Source organism: Doryrhamphus excisus, chromosome 7 (genome assembly GCF_030265055.1).
Source record: "Doryrhamphus excisus isolate RoL2022-K1 chromosome 7, RoL_Dexc_1.0, whole genome shotgun sequence".
Taxonomy (NCBI): Eukaryota; Metazoa; Chordata; class Actinopteri; order Syngnathiformes; family Syngnathidae; genus Doryrhamphus; species Doryrhamphus excisus.
Window position 1 is genome coordinate 800,639 of NC_080472.1, and position 20,199 is coordinate 820,837.

A 20,199-nucleotide genomic window follows, 5' to 3' on the forward strand; every position below is an offset into this window, starting at 1 on the left:
ATTAAATTAAATATATATTATACATATAATATAAATTAAAATAAATATTAATAAATTCTAATTTTATACAATTTTATAACATTTACTATCATATACTAACATTTGTTATTTATTATTATATATTTATTTTAATTTAAGTTTCATTAAATTGAATTCAATTAAATATATATTATACATATAATATAAATTAAAATAAATATTAAAAATTTTCAATTTTATACAATTTTTATAACATTTAAATATTAGTCAATTGATTTATTATTATATATTTATTTTAATTTAAGTTTGATTAAATTGATTTAAACTAAATATGTATATATATATATTATACATATAATATAAATTAAAATAAATATTACAAATCTATAATTTTATACAATGTTTATAAAATTTAAATATTAGTCAATTGATTTATTATTTATTATTATATATTTATTTTAATTACATTTTAATTAGATTAAATTAAAATTATATATATATATATATATATATATATACATATATATACATATAAATTAAAATAAATATGTAATAATAAATAATAAATCAATTGACTAATATTTAAATATGTTTGTTAATCTGACAAACATGCAAAAAATAAATAAAAGAAATCAGGAAGGATTTTATTTATCTATTTATTTATTTTAATTTAAGTTTAATTAAATTGAATTAAATTAAGTATATATATATATATTATACATATAATATAAATTAAAATAAATAAATAAATAAAATATTTATTTATTAAATAAAAACATTATTAAGGGAGGAAAAAAAATATCCATAGCGGCAACAATATATTGCATAATATTACAACATTCATTCATTCATTTTCTACCGCTTATAGGTGGTATGAGGGGGGTGCTGGAGCCTATCCCAGCTGTCTTTGGGGCGAGAGGCGGGGGTACACCCTGGACTGGTGGCCAGCCAATTACAGGACACATATAGACAAACAACCATTCACACTCACATTCATACCTATGGACAATTTGGAGTCGCTAATTAACATAGCATGTTTTTTTTGGAATGTGGGAGGAAACCGGAGTACCCGGAGAAAACCCACGCATGCACGGGGGGTTGAACATGCAAACTCCACACAGAGATGGCCGAGGACGGACTTGAACTCGGGTCTCTTAGCTGTGAGCCCTTTGTGATAACCACTTGAACACCGTGCAGCCTATTACAACATAAAATTTTGTAAATAACAATATTTTTTTGGTTAGATTACAACTTGTTCCTTTTAATATTTTGACTTTATTCTTGTAAAATCATATTTTTTTTGTGGAATTGTATATTTCTGGAATGTTCCACGGGCCAATAAAAAAAATATTTTTTTTTTTTAAATTATCTAAAAAAATAAAAACACAGGCTGTTGTGTTTGATGTTTCAGAGAAAATGACCGCGTGGTGATGGTCAATGCCGTGTCCATGGACAATGTGGAGCATGCCTACGCCGTGCAACAACTCCGCAAGAGCGGCAAAAATGCAAAGATAGTAAGTCTGACATCTTGTGCCCATGGTTCGAGTACCCTCAAGGACTGTCCTGAGGTTCATGTTGTGAATAAACGCATCATTCTGGTAAAACGATAACCGCGTATGTTCGTTTTCAGACTATTCGTAGGAAAAGGAAAGTACAGATCCCCGTCTCTCGGCCGGGGGACAGAGAGACGATGTCGGAGCACGAAGAAGAAGACAGCGACGAGGAAGACGGCTACGAGCATCGCAGTGGTCGTGCCGGACAAAGTGCCTACGGCGGAGCGAGCGCGAGCGGAGGCACGAGCAGCGGCCGACGACGTGACCGTGAACGCAGCAGCAGCGGTAGACGGGATCACAGTGCCTCGCGGGAAAGGAGCGTGTCGCCGCGCTCCGATCGGCGTTCGCAAGCCTCTTCCGCTCCCACCAGGCCTTCCAAAGTCACACTCGTCAAGTCGCGGAAAAATGAAGGTGGGCAACACAATGTCCGAGAAACGAGGGCTTGTTGTTTTAGAAGGGCTAGGTCAGGGGTCAGCAACCCACGGCTCCGGAGCCACATGAGCCCGAACTTGGTTGGGGAATTTTACACAGATATTTATGTCCATTTAGCTTCTATATTAGCAGGATCCAATACTAGCAAGAGTACTCCATCAACTCCGCTTTTTTCTACTCTGAACTACTTTGATACCCCAAAATTCCCTCTTAATCTGCCAGTCAATGGAAATCATGGGAGACGCGCACGTCGCTACACGTTTCTTCAGGCATCAGGTAGAAACTTTTCAAAGTTAATAAGATAGATAGATAGATGATAGATAGATAGATGCTAGATAGATAGATAGATGCTAGATAGATAGATAGATACTAGATAAATAGATAGATGCTAGATAGATAGATGCTAGATAGATGCTAGCTAGATACTAGATAAATAGATGGATGCTAGATAGATGCTAGATGCTAGATGGATAGATGCTAGATAGATAGATGCTAGATGCTAGATAGATAGATGCTAGATAGATAGATGCTAGATAGATAGATGCTAGACAGATGCTAGATAGATAGATGCTAGACAGATGCTAGATAGATCGATGCTAGACAGATGCTAGACAGATGCTAGATAGATCGATGCTAGATAGATGCTAGATAGATGGATGCTAGATGCTAGATAGATGCTAGATAGATGCTAGATAGATGCTAGATAGATGCTAAATGCTAGATAGATGCTAAATGCTAGATAGATGCTAAATGCTAGATAGATGCTAAATGCTAGATAGATGCTAGATAGATGCTAGATGCTAGATAGATAGATGCTAGATAGATAGATAGATGTTAGATGCTAGATAGATAGATGCTAGATAGATAGATAGATGCTAGATAGATGCTAGATAGATAGATGTTAGATGCTAGATAGATAGATGCTAGATAGATAGATAGATGCTAGATAGATGCTAGATAGATAGATGTTAGATGCTAGATAGATAGATGCTAGATAGATAGATGTTAGATGCTAGATAGATAGATGCTAGATAGATAGATAGATGTTAGATGCTAGATAGATAGATGCTAGATAGATAGATGCTAGATAGATGCTAGATAGATAGATGTTAGATGCTAGATAGATAGATGCTAGATAGATAGATGTTAGATGCTAGATAGATAGATGCTAGATAAATGCTAGATAGATGCTAGATGCTAGATAGATGCTAAATGCTAGATGGATGCTAGATAGATGGATGCTAGATAGATGGATGCTAGATGGATGCTAGATGCTGGATAGATGCTGGATAGATGCGAGATAGATGCTCGATGGATAGATGCGAGATAGATGCTAGATGGATAGATGCTAGATAGATGCTAGATAGATGCTAGATAGATGCTAGATAGATGCTAGATAGATAGATGCTAGATAGATGCTAGATAGATGCTAGATAGATGCTAGATAGATAGATGCTAGATAGATGCTAGATAGATGCTAGATAGATACTAGATGCTAGATAGATAGATACTAGATGCTAGATAGATAGATACTAGATGCTAGATAGATAGATACTAGATACTAGATGGATAGATACGAGAGATGGATGGATACTAGATAGATGGATGGATACTTGACAGATGGATGGATACTAGATTTACACTAGATAGATATACAGTATATACATGGATAATAGATAGATACTAGATATGCACTAGATAGATACTAGATATACACTAGATAGATACTAGATAGCTGGATACTAGATACTGGATAATAGATACTAGATATATACTAGATCGATGGATACTTGATAGATGGATCAATCTTTTAATAGGAAAGGTTGCCGACCCCTGGTCTAGATGGAGTCTACAGAGTCCAGATATCTGTCTAACTATAGATCTGTCCTATCTAGTCTTTATCTAGTCTTATTTATCATGTTCAGTTTACACTGTTAGTTCTGTGAGTTGTACTGTGAATGCACAGCCATCTTTTTTTAGCTATGTGCTAAAATTCCACGTCTTGCATTCCCACTCCGAAAGCAGAATACGGACTGCGGTTAGCGAGCCATATCTTTGTGAAGGACATCTCTCCCGAGAGCCTTGCTGCCAGAGACGGGAACATCCAGGAGGGAGATGTTGTTTTGAAGGTGGGCTCATTCCATGTCTGTATCGCACGCATGCTAGCAAGTAGCAAGTACCTGCTAATGTTAGCAAATGTTTTTCTTAATAGTAAAGTCATCATTGTAGTTGGCTTGGGGTGTAAGATAATATCGTTTTGCCGATATATCGCGATACTTGGTTCCACTATACTGTATCGATATTAAAAAGTATGATATCGACATTTTTAGGCATTTATCATATCATATCATAGAAACCACAAGGACCCGCCGCTAGCAAGCAATGCCAAGGTCCTTTTGTACATATACTACAAAGGTAGTACTGTGATATTGCAGGTATTTTGTTTTTCAAATATCACTATTTTGTTAAATAATTATTACATTTTTAAAAATTATTAAAAATTATTTTTAAATTATTTTTAAAAAATATTAAAATTATAAAAATTATTTAAAATATATAATTATTTCAAGCATCCTAAATTTATCATCTTTAACTACAAGAAAAACCAAAAAAATATCGCCTTGTTAACAGTATCGTGATATATCGTATCGTGATACGTATCGTATCGCCAGATTCTTGCCCCTAATTTTGGCTTGTAGAGTGATGTCATCGCATATCAACAAATCAGCACAAATTCCACCTTGTTAACAGTATCGTGATATATCGTATCGTGAGCCTGGTATCGTGATACGTATCGTATCGCCAGATTCTTGCCCCTAATTATGGCTTGTAGAGTGATATCATCGCATAACAAATCAGCACAAATTACACTTTGTTAACAGTATCGTGATATATTGTGATATCATATTGTGATACGTATCGTATCGCCAGATTCTTGCCCCTAATTGTGGCTTGTAGAGTGATGTCATCGCATATCAACAAATCAGCACAAATTCCACCTTGTTAACAGTATCGTGATATATTGTGATATCATATTGTGATACGTATCGTATCGCCAGATTCTTGCCCCTAATTATGGCTTGTAGAGTGATGTCATCGCATATCAACAAATCAGCACAAATTACACCTTGTTAACAGTATCGTGATATATCGTATCGTGAGCCTGGTATCGTGATACGTATCGTATCGCCAAATTCTTGCTAATACACATCCCTAATTGTGGCTTGTAGAGTGATGTTAAGTTGATGAGTGATGATCAACAAATCAGCACAACTTCCACCTTGTTAACAGAATCGTGATATATCGTATCGTGAGCTTGGTATCGTGATACGTATCGTATCGCCAAATTCTTGCTAATACACATCCCTAATTGTGGCTTGTAGAGTGATGTTAAGTTGATGAGTGATGATCAACAAATCGGCGCAAATTTCATCCATCTCCTTTGTGACACATTTGGGACGCTTCAGAATGAAACTGTGACCTAACGCCGACCCCCCCACCCCTCCCCCCCTCTCCATTACCAGATCAATGGCACAGTTACTGAGAACCTATCATTGATAGATGCCAAGAAGCTGATTGAGAGATCAAAGGGCAAGTTAAAGATGGTTGTGCAGAGAGACGACCGCGCCACGCTGCTCAACATTCCCGACTTGGATGACAGCATTCCATCGGCCAATAACTCCGACAGAGATGGTAAGACCGCCGTCGGGATTTATTATTGTCCAGGGAACTGATTCAGTGCTAAATTGCTTTCCGCAGACATTTCGGAAATACATTCGTTGACATCGGACCATTCCAATCGCTCCCTCGGCCGGGGGCGATCACGCTCACCTGACAAGAACGAGGCATCCGATCATCTCCGGCTATCGCCTCGGCAGATCACCAACGGCAGGTAGGCGGAGCGATGATCTGTCACACATCCACAGCGCCAACTCGTACGTCTTTGCTTTAACCCTTAGATTGCACAAGAAGAAAACATGGAAATTTCACTTCCTTAGTGATGGCTTTCCTTTTCTTTGACGCACACTCATCAGAGGATGCTTGGGAGTTAACCAAAAAGAGCAAAAGTGGCTCAGTCATTCCTCGTTGTATCATTGCACAAGAAGAACACATGGAGATTTCACTTCCTTAGTGATGGCTTTCCTTTTCTTTGACGCACACTCATCAGAGGATTCTTGGGAGTTAACCAAAAAGAACAAAAGAACAAACAAAGAGCCAAAAAAAACTGCGTAATGACAGTTTTAGAAAAAAAGTAAAAGTGACAAAATTCCGAGAGTCATTTTAGCAGCATAGATTTCAAATATTTTTTTTAAATATTTTTAAATAAAGATTTTTAAAGTTGCAATTTTATGAGAAACAAATAAGACAAAATAGGCAATTTTTTTAAAAAGAAAAGGAAACAATAGAAAAAAATCTGAAAATAATGAAATTTTTAGAAAAAAAATATTCTAACAAGTAAAAGTGACAGAATTCAGAGAGTCATTTTAGCAGCATAGATTTGAAATATTTTAAAAAATATTTTTAAATAAATATTTTTAAAGTTGCATTTTTTTGAGAAACAAATAAGACAAAATAGACAGTTTTTTTCAACATTTTTTTCAATATGAGGTTGTGGAAAACTTAATAATGCTACAAGGATAAAGGCATAATATTATGAAAATATAATTTTATTTAAAAAGAAAAGGAAACAATAGAAAAAAAATATCCTAAGTCTGAGAGTCATTTTAGCAGCATAGATTTGAAATATATTTTTTTTAATATTTTGAAATAAAGATTCTTGAAGTTGCAATTTTATGAGAAACAGGACAAAAAATTTTTTCAACATTTTTTTCAATATGAGGTTGTGGAAAACTTAATAATGCTCCAAGTATAAAGGCATAATATTATGAAAATATAATTTACAATATTTATTTAAAAAGAAAAGGAAACAATAGAAAAAAAATCTGAAAATAATGAAATTTTTAGAAAAAAATTATCCTAAGTCTGAGAGTCATTTTAGCAGCATAGATTTGAAATATTTTTTTTTTAATATTTTTAAATAAAGATTTTTGAAGTTGCAATTTTATGAGAAACAGGACAAAAAAAATTCAAATTTTTTTTTCAATATGAGGTTGTGGAAAACTTAATAATGCTACGGGGATAAGGCATAATATTATGAAAATATAATTTACAATATTTATTTAAAAAGAAAAGGAAAATCTGAAAAAGAAAAATCTGAAAATAATATAATAATATTAATAAAACGCTTTTTCAGCACAGTTTTTTTCTTGAAATATATATAACTTGAATGAAATGAATGTTTGCATTTTTTTGTGAACCCTTTTTTATTCATATGATTTTTACATAAAGCCATAAAAGCAGTACCAGCAATGTATGACGGCCACTGGACTGTGACCGTGAGCGAATGTTTCATTATCTCTCCGTTTCAGAAGGATGAAAGGAATTTGACATACTTCCCACAGTGCTTTGCCGGAGGCCAGATGGTTCGCTTAACCTGATTGGCTGCAGGGCTTAGATGCGTTATTTTCCCTCGGACCAGACACTGTGTGCTGTTTTTTCAATGGAGCAGACCATTTCAAACTCTCTCCATGCGCAGGATCTACAACTGAGAGTTTATTTTTAGAATCGGCTAAAAGAAATATCGTATCATGGTGCAGCTTAGCCAGAGATGTGTGTGAGTAATCTTTTTTTTATTATTATTAAAAATATTTGTATTATTTATTAATAATATAATAATATTTAAATAAATATTTATTAATTAATTATTTATTTTTATTATATAAATAATAATATAATATATATATATATAATAAAAAAAAATAATTATATAATTAATTAAAAAAAATTAAATAAATATAAAAAATAAAAAAACATAAAAAAATGATTATAATATTTATTATTACTTTTTTATTATTATAACAATAATGATAACATTTATTGTATCACTTTACAGTAGCTATTAGATGTTTCTTCCTGTTCTTCTTTTAATGTACATGATGTACTGCAATTTGTAGTACAGCTTAGTTTAGGTAATGGTAATGGTTTAATTTGATTTGAACATGCATCACATTACAATTGAATGCATCCCATAATCAGTTCACAGTTCCACATGTCCAAAAGGAGTAGGAAGAAGCAAAGCTTATTAAATCCTACCCCTCCATCTGGTACTTTTACAATCAGTAACTGTTACATTTGTTCACTTCCTGCTTTCCTAATATAATTTAAGTGATTTATTTTATTTTAATTATTTATTTTTTGTTATATTTTATATTTATTTTTATATTTATTTTTATTTTTATTTTTATTTTTATTTTTATTTTTATTTTTATTTTTATTTTTATTTTTATTTTTATTTTCAAAACATACTCAATGGTTGCTGTTTGACTATGGTTTACTAAAAATGTAGCATTCTGGTCACCAGGCATCAGTTGGCCAGCAGAGCCAAGCCGACATGGCTGAGCTCGAATTAAAAAAAAAAAAAAAGGATCTCCTCTCATTTAGTGTGGAGGTGGTAAATTTTTGGTTCCTTTTGTCTTTCTTCCCACTCCACTTGAAACAGTTTCTTAAGTCTAGAATAAGTACATGGCAATGGTTAGCTAGCTTGGTAGCTTGCTATGCTAGCGGTGGCCATCTGTTATGTCTGTTATGATTCCATTACCTGCACAAGAGTGTAAAAGTGACTGTAAGTGTGTTATTTCATGTCTGTTTTGTACTATGACAATATTCAGTATTTTTATTTTTCATTTTAGTTTTATTTTAGTTTTTATTTTTTTTATTTTTTGTCTAAGTTCTTAAGTTTTTTATTATTATTTTAATTTAAGTGATTTATTTTTATTTTATTTTAATTATTTATTTTTGTTGTATTTTAGTTTCATTTTATTTTTTAAATTTTTTTTTAATTTTATATATACTAGCTATATTTATATATACTAGCATATAAGTGTTTCAAATGTAGTTCTTTCCCTGAGATCATATTTCTCCTCTCTGGTTGGTTATTTTTAGCCTTATGTATTATTTTAGCTGTTTGAAGATGAACTACATCAGCAAGTTGAAGTATTTGTGATTTTAGAAATAAGGAGTTAGTATGTTCTCTGTAGGCGCCGTTATGAATTATCCTTACTGACCTTTTTTTTTTTTGCAGTACATTTAGCGAGTGAAGATTGCTTTTATAGTTATTAGCCCATATTTCCACATTGCTATTCCTAGAAATTTAAAGCGGTACGCACATTGTGAAAGGGTGTGAGTACAGTGGAGCGGCGGGGCAGGCGGTCATGTGATGAGATTGGAATTCACCTATTGTTTTTAAGTAGCACGGCTCTTTCTTTTCTTTGCCTCGCTCTCATTCTCTCCGTAGGACCCCCCCTCGTTCCCCTTCCCCCCCCTTCTTTGCTGTCTCTCTCTCTCACACACACAAACACATAAAGATAAACCCTGTTTACTTTTCCCCAATCCCAACAGGAAATTGAACAAAGTTGTCTTGTCCAGAGTCAGGGTTTTTCCATTTTCTCTTGGTGTGTACCTTCAGTACTACGACTATAACTTTTAAACAGTAATCCTACATAGATAATCACATTTTGAACAAATACATTCAAATTCGGTTACAGGATATCACACTTTTTTTGGGAGGGGCGGGGTGGTAATATTCCGATATTCCGAGATGGAAAAAATTCTGCAAAGTAGGCTTTCTTATTTATAAATACAATATTTTTTGTAGTTTTAGCATAGAAAACACGTTTTATAGAAAACACCTTATAAAACACCTTATAAAACACCTTTATAGTGAATATTAGAGACCTCTATACATTAAATAACACCCCTATAGTAGCTTTACAGTCCTATTACACAATATAGTACACATAATTCATGTTCCTGCAAATGTGTTTTGGTGCTAGGGGAGCTTTGTTGTGGTGGTTGGGGGGGGGGGGGGGTAATATTCCGAAATGGAAAAAAAAAGAGCAGTAATTCTGCAAAGTAGACTTTCTTATTTATAAATAGAATATTTTTTGTAGTTTGAGCATAGAAAACACGTTTATGGGCCTTTATAGTGAATATTAGAGACCTCTATACATGAAATAACACCCCTATAGTAGCTTTACAGTCCTATTACACAATATAGTACACATAATTCATGTTCCTGTAAATGTGTTTTGGTGCTAGGGGAGCTTGGTGGTGGTGGGGGGGTGGGGGGGTAATATTCCGAGATGGAAAAAAAAGAGCAGTAATTCTGCATAGTAGGCTTTCTTATTTATAAATAGAATATTTTTGTAGTTTTAGCATAGGAAACACGTTTATGGGCCTTTATAGTGAATATTAGAGACCTCTATACATGAAATAACACCCCTATAGTAGCTTTACAGTCCTGTTACCCAATATAGTAGACATAATTCATGGTCCTGTAAATGTGTTTTGGTGCTAGGGGAGCTTGGTGGTGGTGGGGGAGGGGGGGGGGGGTAATATTCCGAGATGGAAAAAAAAGAGCACAGTAATTCTGCAAAGTAGGCTTTCTTATTTATAAATAGAATATTTTTGTAGTTTGAGCATAGAAAACCCGTTTATGGGCCTTTATAGTGAATATTAGAGACCTCAATACATGAAATAACACCCCTATAGTAGCTTTACAGTCCTATTACCCAATATAGTACACATAATTCATGTTCCTGCAAATGTCTTTTGGTGCTAGGGGAGCTTTGTGGTGGGGGTGGGGAAGGGGGGGGGGGTCACTGACAACTACTGTTTACTTTAAAAAAAGTAGCAGATCTGCCTAGTACTCGGCAACATTGTTCATTCATCCAAATGTAATTTCGATTTTTATACATTTTTTTTTCAGCCATCGAAGTCGAGACGAGGAGCGCTCCAAGCCGGGAGCGATGTCCACGCCGGTCAAAAGTTCTGATGACGGCGTCTTGTCTCAGGCTAGCGATCAAGCCAGCTCCAGAGACGACAAACAGTTACCTCCACTGCCTGGTAGTTTTATTTCTTTGGAATGATAGCTTTGGAAGGGTTTAAATGACTTGAGCAATGCTAACAATGCTATTGTTAACATTCCCAACCTACCTCTGAAAATATATAATTATATATGTATATATAATAATATTATAATATATAATTATGTTAGCATGCTAATGTTAGCATGTTAACACCTAGCATGATAGCAGTTAATGTCTGCTTAAGTTCGTATTCTTGAAAATCGCAACAAAATGCTAGCATGCTAATGTTAGCATGTTAACACCTAGCATGATAGCAGTTAATGTCTGCTTAAGTTCGTATTCTTGAAAATCGCAACAAAATGCTAGCATGCTAATGTTAGCATGTTAACACCTAGCATGATAGCAGTTAGTGTCTGCTTAAGTTCGTATTCTTGAAAATCACAACAAAATGCTAGCATGCTAATGTTAGCATGTTAACACCTAGCATGATAGCAGTTAATGTCTGCTTGAGTTCGTATTCTTGAAAATCGCAACAAAATTCTAGCATGCTAATGTTAGCATGGTAACACTTAGCATGATAGCAGTTAATGTCTGCTGGAGTTCGTATTCTTGAAAATTGCAACAAATTGCTAGCATGCTAATGTTAGCATGTTAACACCTAGCACGATAGCAGTTAATGTCTGCTTAAGTTCGTATTCTTGAAAATTGCAACAAATTGCTAGCATGCTAATGTTAGCATGTTGACACCTAGCACGATAGCAGTTAGTGTCTGCTTAAGTTCGTATTCTTGAAAATTGCAACAAAATGCTAGCATGCTAATGTTAGCATGTTAACACCTAGCATGATAGCAGTTAGTGTCTGCTTAAGTTCGTATTCTTGAAAATCACAACAAAATGCTAGCATGCTAATGTTAGCATGTTAACACCTAGCATGATAGCAGTTAATGTCTGCTTGAGTTCGTATTCTTGAAAATCGCAACAAAATGCTAGCATGTTAATGTTAGTATGGTAACACTTAGCATGATAGCAGTTAATGTCTGCTGGAGTTCGTATTCTTGAAAATCGCAACAAAATGCTAGCATGCTAATGTTAGCATGTTAACACCTAGCACGATAGCAGTTAATGTCTGCTTAAGTTCGTATTCTTGAAAATCGCAACAAAATGCTAGCACGCTAATGTTAGCATGTCAACACCTAGCACGATAGCAGTTGATGTCTGCTTAAGTTCGTATTCTTGAAAATCGCAACAAAATGCTAGCATGCTAATGTTAGCATGTTAACACCTAGCACGATAGCAGTTAGTGTCTGCTTGAGTTCGTATTCTTGAAAATCGCAACAAAATGCTAGCATGCTAATGTTAGCATGTTAACACCTAGCACGATAGCAGTTGATGTCTGCTTAAGTTCATATTCTTGAAAATCGCAACAAAATGCTAGCATGCTAATGTTAGCATGCTAACACCTAGCATGATAGCAGTTGATGTCTGCTCGAGTTCGTATTCTTGAAAATCGCAACAAAATTCTAGCATGATAATGCACACGGAACACCTAGCATAATAGCTATGCTAATGTTAGAATGCTAATACATAGCACGATAGTGGTAACCCGTGAAAACTTAAAAATGCTACTATGCTGCAATGCTAGCATACGAATGCGAACACGCTAACACCTAGTATTTATATATGCGTATAGCCGCGAAAATGCTAGTATGCTAACAGCTAGCATGATAAATGCTCTGACCATTTTTTTGTGGAGTTATATCCAAAATCTCGCAGTGTTATAGAATCATAAAAAAAATTCCTGGATCCTGAAGGTGATCCAGATCACCGCCAAAATGTTATCAGTTTTTACATATCATATTTTTTCTAACAATTTCTGAAAATTTCACCCAAATGTAATGCATACAGAACTTAGTTATTTTGAAGATAAACAGATAAACGTCTGCAAAAAAAACAATGCTTAATAATAATAATGACAAGACCAGAAAACTGCGATGGCATTTTCTTCCCCAGAGAATCGAACCGTGACCCCCTCTGTGTTTGCATTTTTGGGCAGAACCAAAGCCTGTGTACGCACAGCCTGGCCAGCCGGACGTGGACCTGCCAGTCAGCCCCTCTGATGCACCTGTGCCCAGCGCCGCTCACGATGACAGTATCCTCAGGTCAATATCCTCTCCAAAATAACATACTAAATCATTGGCATGCATGCTAACAGGGAATCTGCATATTGTATGAAATGAATATTGTATGTACTTTATTAGTGTATTGTACGGAATGTACAGATTCTAGCAAGTACTACCGAGTATGAAGCTCGTCAAGTTCAAAAAAAGGGAGAAAGTGTCGGTCTTTTACACAATTTTACAGCATTACAAGAGTCTTTTTTAGCATCATAGATTTTAAATATGAAATATGTTTTTTTTAATGTGAATGGTTGTTTGTCTATATGTGCCCTGTGATTGGCTGGCCACCAGTCCAGGGAGGATAAGCGGTGGAAAAAGAATAAATTAGTGAAAAGTTACGATTACAAGACATAAATGTACAAAAAGACAATAATGAAAAAACTGCTGTAATTTTTAGAAAAAAAAATATTCCAACAAGTAAAAGTGACAGCATACAGTCCCTGACAAAAGTCTTGTCGCTTATCCAAGTTGTAGGAACAACAAATAATAACTTGACTTGTAGTTGCTCAATTGGAATCAGAAATGACTTATATGAAAGGCAAAGCCCTCTAGATTATGCTTTTTATATCAAAATAAAGTTTTGTACCATTCATTGAGTTTTATCATTTAATTAGGGCATAAAGGTCAGATTTTGCTTGGACAAAAGTCTTGTCGCATACAAAAAAATGTTGAAATAATACATATACTTAATGTTGAATACACAAATATGCTACAATAACATCAGAACATAAAGTCATTGTACCTTGGAAAAAAGAATTAATATTGTGTATGGCTTCCATGAGCTTGGAGGACTGCATCCATACGTCTTGGCAATGACTCAAATAACTCATCTGGAATGGCCAAGAAAGCAGTCTTGCAGGACTCCCAGAGTTCATCAGGATTTTTCGGCTTCATCTTCCAAGCCTCCTCCTTCATCTTACCCCAGACATGCTCAATAATGTTCATGTCTGGCGACTGGGCTGGCCAATCCTGGAGCACCTTGACCTTCTTGGCTTTCAGGAACTTGGATGTGGAGGCTGAAGTATGAGAAGGAGCGCCATCCTGCTGCAGAATTTGCCCTTTCTTGTGGTTTGGAATGCCATCAACAGCCAACAAAAAAATGGTGTTGCATTTGCAAAGGCCCACAGCTTGCAGAAAGGATGGACAGTGGAAAAGTGGCAGAAGGTTGATTTTTCTGATGAATCATCCATTGAACTGCATCCCAATCGCCGCAAATACTGCAGAAGACCTGTTGGAACCCGCATGGACCCAAGATTCACCCAGAAAACAGTCAAGTTTGGTGGAGGAAAAATCATGGTTTGGGGATACATCCAGTATGGGGGTGTGCGACAGATCTGCAGAGTGGATGGCAACATCAACAGCCTGAAATAAAGAAATTCTCGCTGCCCATTACATTCCAAACCACAAGAAAGGGCAAATTCTGCAGCAGAATGGCGCTCCTTCTCATACTTCAGCCTCCACATCCAAGTTCCTGAAAGCCAAGAAGGTCAAGGTGCTCCAGGATTGGCCAGCCCAGTCGCCAGACATGAACATTATTGAGCATGTCTGGGGTAAGATGAAGGAGGAGGCTTGGAAGATGAAGCCGAAAAATCCTGATGAACTCTGGGAGTCCTGCAAGACTGCTTTCTTGGCCATTCCAGATGAGTTATTTGAGTCATTGCCAAGACGTATGGATGCAGTCCTCCAAGCTCATGGAAGCCATACACAATATTAATTCTTTTTTCCATGGTACAATGACTTTATGTTCTGATGTTATTGTAGCATATTTGTGTATTCAACATTAAGTATATGTATTATTTCAACATTTTTTTGTATGCGACAAGACTTTTGTCCAAGCAAAATCTGACCTTTATGTCCTAATTAAATGATAAAACTCAATGAATGGTACAAAACTTTATTTTGATATAAAAAGCATAATCTAGAGGGCTTTGCCTTTCATATAAGTCATTTCTGATTCCAATTGAGCAACTACAAGTCAAGTTATTATTTGTTGTTCCTACAACTTGGATAAGCGACAAGACTTTTGTCAGGGACTGTAGATTTGAAATATTTTTTTAAATATTTTTAAATAAAGATTTTTAAAGTTTCAAATTTATGAGAAACAAATAAGACAAAATAGACACATTTTTTAAAACATTTTTTTTCAATGTAAGGTTGAAAACTTGCTATGGGTATAAAGGCATAAAATTATGAAAATATAATTTACGAATTTTTTTAAAAAGAAAAGGAAACAATAGAAAAAAAATCTGAAAATAATGAAATTGATATTAATAAATTTCAATAAATTGATATTTTTCACCACAGTTTTTTTCTTGAAATATAATGTTACGGGGATAAAGGCATAATATTGTGAAAAAATAATTATAAAAATAATACAATAAAAAAAATAATTTGCAAATATTATTTAAAAAGAAAAGGAAGCAATAGAAAAAAATCTGAAAATAATGAAATTGATACTAATAAAACACTTTTTCACCACAGTTTTTTTTTCATGAAATATACGTATATAAAACTTGAATTAAATGGATGTTACGTTCATATGTTTCATGTTCTGATAATATAATTTACAAAGATTATTTAAAAAGAAAAGGAAACAATAGAAAAAAAAATCTGAAAATAATGAAATTGATACTAATAAAACGCTTTTCACCACAGTTTTTTTCTTGAAATATAATGCTACGGGGATAAAGGCATAATATTATGAAAAAAATAATTATAAAAAATAATAAAAATAATACAATAAAAAAATAATTTACAAGGATTATTTAAAAAGAAAAGGAAACAATAGGAAAAAAATTTGAAAAAATGAAATTGGCCTTGCTACAAATATAAGAATAAGAATAAGAATAAGAATAAGAATAAGAATAAGAATAAGAATAAGAATAAGAATAAGAATGACTATTTTCTTCTTTCAGACCGAGTATGAAGCTCGTCAAGTTCAAAAAGGGAGAGAGTGTCGGTCTTCGCCTCGCCGGGGGCAACGACGTGGGGATATTTGTAGCGGGGGTTCTGGAGGACAGTCCTGCAGCCAAGGAGGGGCTCGAAGAAGGGGACCAGATTCTCAGGGTACGAAGCACCTCAATCACACTCTCATCCATCCATCCATCCAAAAATAATTATTGAATGAATATAATTATGATAGCATGCTAACATTAGCATGTTAACACCTAGCATGATAGCCGTTAGTGTCTGCTTAAGTTCACATTCTTGAAAATCGCAACAAAATGCTAGCATGATAATGCACATGGAACACCTAGCGTAATAGCTATGCTAATGTTACTGCTGTTAATGCTAATACCTAGCATGATAGTGGTAAGTGTTTGTGTCAACCCGTGAAAACTAAAAATGCTATGCTACAATGCTAACAAAACTCATCGTTCTGTACTTTTTTAATATATTATCTCCGTTTGTGGGGCTGCACGGCTGTCGAGTGGTTAGCGCACAGACCTCGCAGCTAGGAGACCCGAGTTCAATCCCACCCTCGGACGTCTCTGTGTGGAGTTTGCATGTTCTCCCCGTGCATGCGTGGGTTTTTTCTCCGGTTTCCTCCCACATTCCAAAAAACATGCTAGGTTAATTAGCGACTCCAAATTGTCCATAGGTATGAATGTGAGTGTGAATGGTTGTTTGTCTATATGTGCCCATTCTAACATTAGCATAGCTATTATGCTAGGTGTTCCATGTGCATTATCGTGCAAGCATTTTGTTGCGATTTTCAAGAATATGAACTTAAGCAGACACTGACTGCTATCATGCTAGGTGTTAACATGCTAATGTTAGCATGCTAACATAATTATATTCATTCAATAATTATTCATTTTTGGATGGATGGATGCTATCATGCTAGGTGTTAACATGCTAATGTTAGCATGCTAACATAATTATATTCATTCAATAATTATTCATTTTTGGATGGATGGATGCTATCATGCTAGGTGTTAACATGCTAATGTTAGCATGCTAACATAATTATATTCATTCAATAATTATTCATTTTTGGATGGATGGATGCTATCATGCTAGGTGTTAACATGCTAATGTTAGCATGCTAACATAATTATATTCATTCAATAATTATTCATTTTTGGATGGATGGATGCTATCATGCTAGGTGTTAACATGCTAATGTTAGCATGCTAACATAATTATATTCATTCAATAATTATTCATTTTTGGATGGATGGATGGATGCTACCATGCGAGGTGTTAACATGCTAATGGTAGCATGCTAACATAATTATATTCATTCAATAATTATTCATTTTTGGATGGATGCTATCATGCTAAGTGTTAACATGCTAATGTTAGCATGCTAACATAATTATATTCATTCCATAATTATTCATTTTTGGATGGATGGATGCTATCATGCTAGGTGTTAACATGCTAATGTTAGCATGCTAACAATTATATTCATTCAATAATTATTCATTTTTGGATATGGATGGATGCTATCATGATAGGTGTTAACATGCTAATGTTAGCATGCTAACATAATTATTCATTTTTGGATGGATATCAATCATGAAATATTAATGTCATCTGTCTCCAGAAAAACAAAAACTGTCGTTCTGTTTATTTTTTTTCCCCACATCCCATCATAGTGGGAGGAACATCTGGTAGCTAACCCGTGTTAGCTGCCCACGCTATCTTTAACAAAGCAATGGGACTCTGTGGGGGGAATACAGTACAATGTACTTTATCAGTAAGTCTGTGAGTCATTACCAAGCCGTGCCTTGGGTTCTAAGACTCCACTTGTGTCCCAAGTGTTGAGGACACAATAGAAGTCCTTCTCGGTCCCTTGACCCCCTTCAACGGTTTTCTTTGTGTTTTGGACTGGATGACGGAGACGCTATTGATGCCAGATTCTTAGCCGTTATTGTAGACTGTTCGGAATTCTATTCTGTGTGGACTCGAAGTAAGATGACATCACAGTATGACGGCGTCGTGGTTTGGCTTCTGTTTCGGATCGCTTTGTTTTTTTTGTTTTTTTTTTTATGTGTGCGGACAAACATGTCGAAATTTCCTGGACATTGTTCTTGGGGTCGTTTTGTCCGCCCGGTGTGCTGGCGATAAAAGATAAAAGACATCAAATCGTTTCTGTTTTCTGGAAAAAGGATGAAGGTATCATTCTGAAGTCCAGCGATTCAGCCCATGTGGTTTTGCTTCCGCCGCTCCCCGCCCCCCCACAAGCAAAGTCAATAAACAGCACTTATTGTATTTGGGAGGCTTGCAGGACATGAGGGGGAGGCGGTTGAGACCAGGAGGGGAAATGTTGTGCAGCTTCTGATGATGACAAACAGATTTTTAGCTTTTAGTCATCTGAAAATAATGAAATTGATACTAATAAAACACTTTTTCACCAGGTTTTTTCTTGAAATATATAATTTTAATAAAATGGATGTTATGAAAATATAATTTACAAAGATTATTTAAAAAGAAAAGGAAACAATAGAAAAAAATCTGAAAATAATGAAATTGAAACTAATAAAACGCTTTTTCACCACAGTTTTTTCCTCGAAATATAATGCTATGGGGATAAAGGCATAATATTGTGAAAAAAAAATTATAAAAAATAATACAATAAAAAAAAATAATTTACAAAGATTATTTAAAAAGAAAAGGAAACAATAAGAAAAAAAATCTGAAGATAATGAAATTGAAACTTATAAAACGCTTTTTCACCACAGTTTTTTTCTCAAAATATAATGCTACGGGGATAAAGGCATAATATTGTGAAAAAAAATAATTATAAAAAATAATACAAGTAAAAAAAAATAATTTACAAAGATAATTTAAAAAGAAAAGGAAACAATAGAAAAAAATCTGAAAATAATTAAATTGATACTAAGAAAGAGCTTTTTCACCACAGTTTTTTTCTCGAAATATAATGCTACGGGGATAAAGGTATAATATTGTGAAAAAAAATAATTATAAAAAATAATACAATAAAAAAATAATTTACAAAAATTATTAAAAAAGAAAAGGAAACAATAGAAAAATAATCTGAAAATAATGAAATTGATACTAATAAAATGCTTTTTCACCACAGTTTTTTTTTCTTGAAATATACGTATATATAACTTCAATAAAATGGATGTCATGTTCATATGTTTCATGTTATGAAAATATAATTTACAAAGATCATTTAAAAAGAAAAGGAAACAATAGAAAAAAAAATCTGAAAATAATGAAATTGATACTAATAAAACGCTTTTTCACCAGTTTTTTTCTTGAAATATAATGCTAAAGGGATAAAGGCATAATATTGTGAAAAAAAAATTATAAAAAATAATAAAAAATAATACAATAAAAATAATTTACAAAGATTATTTTTAAAAAAAAAGGAAACAATAGAAAAAAATCTGAAAATAATGAAATTGATATTAATAAAACGCTTTTTCACCACATTTTTTTCTTGAAATATAATGCTACGGGGATAAAGGCATAATATTGTAAAAAAAATAATTATAAAAAATAATAAAAAAAATACAATAAAAAATAATTTACAAAGATTATTTAAAAAGAAAAGGAAACAATAGAAAAAAAAATCTGCAGGACATGAGGGGGAGGCGTTTGAGACCAGGAGGGGAAACGTTGTGCAGCTTCTGATGACAAACAGATTTTTAACTTTGCTTAACTCCCCCGATTCAGCCATATTTGTTATTTGTCACAGAACTCGGACTTGGACTTGGGGTTTTTCCAAAGTCTAAACATTGTAGTCTCACTCCAAGGCCGTGCTGATTAACAAACATTGTTTCTTTACGCCGTTGTCGCCACTTTTGAGCCTATCCACATGCTTCCCTCACGGGCGGGCAGATGGCACGGAAAGCCGGACGGCTACTCCGAGTAGCTGGGAATCATCTGGTGGGCTTAAGGCGGAACCATGTACGCTTTTCACTTTGTTTTCCTGTCGTATTCTTCTCACTACAAGCTTTCCAAGTGCCGCCCATCTGGCACCCCTCAGGGTAGGCGCGGCTCACACTTTTGAAAAATTCCTGCTAGTACATTTCAGAGCTATTTATGGTTGCACGGTGGTTGAGTGGTTGGCCCGCAGGCCTCACAGCTAGGAGACCCGAGTTCAATTCCACTCTCGGCCATCTCTGTGTGGAGTTTGCATGCGTGGGTTTTA

General features: G+C 34.4%; 1 protein-coding gene across 7 annotated transcripts in view; it reads left to right on the forward strand.

Moving 5' to 3' along the window:
- The window catches only part of tjp1a (tight junction protein 1a), a 127,511-nt gene that overhangs the window by 77,380 nt on the left and 29,932 nt on the right, over nucleotides 1-20,199 (forward strand). For 4 of the 7 annotated variants that reach the window (XM_058078742.1, XM_058078743.1, XM_058078746.1 and 1 more), the window contains exons 5-12: nucleotides 1,391-1,493; nucleotides 1,610-1,943; nucleotides 3,990-4,093; nucleotides 5,489-5,657; nucleotides 5,724-5,856; nucleotides 10,792-10,928; nucleotides 12,944-13,049; nucleotides 15,983-16,133. In XM_058078742.1, coding sequence (XP_057934725.1) covers nucleotides 1,391-1,493; nucleotides 1,610-1,943; nucleotides 3,990-4,093; nucleotides 5,489-5,657; nucleotides 5,724-5,856; nucleotides 10,792-10,928; nucleotides 12,944-13,049; nucleotides 15,983-16,133 — 1,237 coding nt within the window. Of the gene's footprint in view, nucleotides 1-1,390; nucleotides 1,494-1,609; nucleotides 1,944-3,986; nucleotides 4,094-5,488; nucleotides 5,658-5,723; nucleotides 5,857-10,791; nucleotides 10,929-12,943; nucleotides 13,050-15,982; nucleotides 16,134-20,199 lie in introns of all 7 variants that reach the window. The other 3 variants (XM_058078741.1, XM_058078744.1, XM_058078745.1) reach the window with 1 other exon arrangement.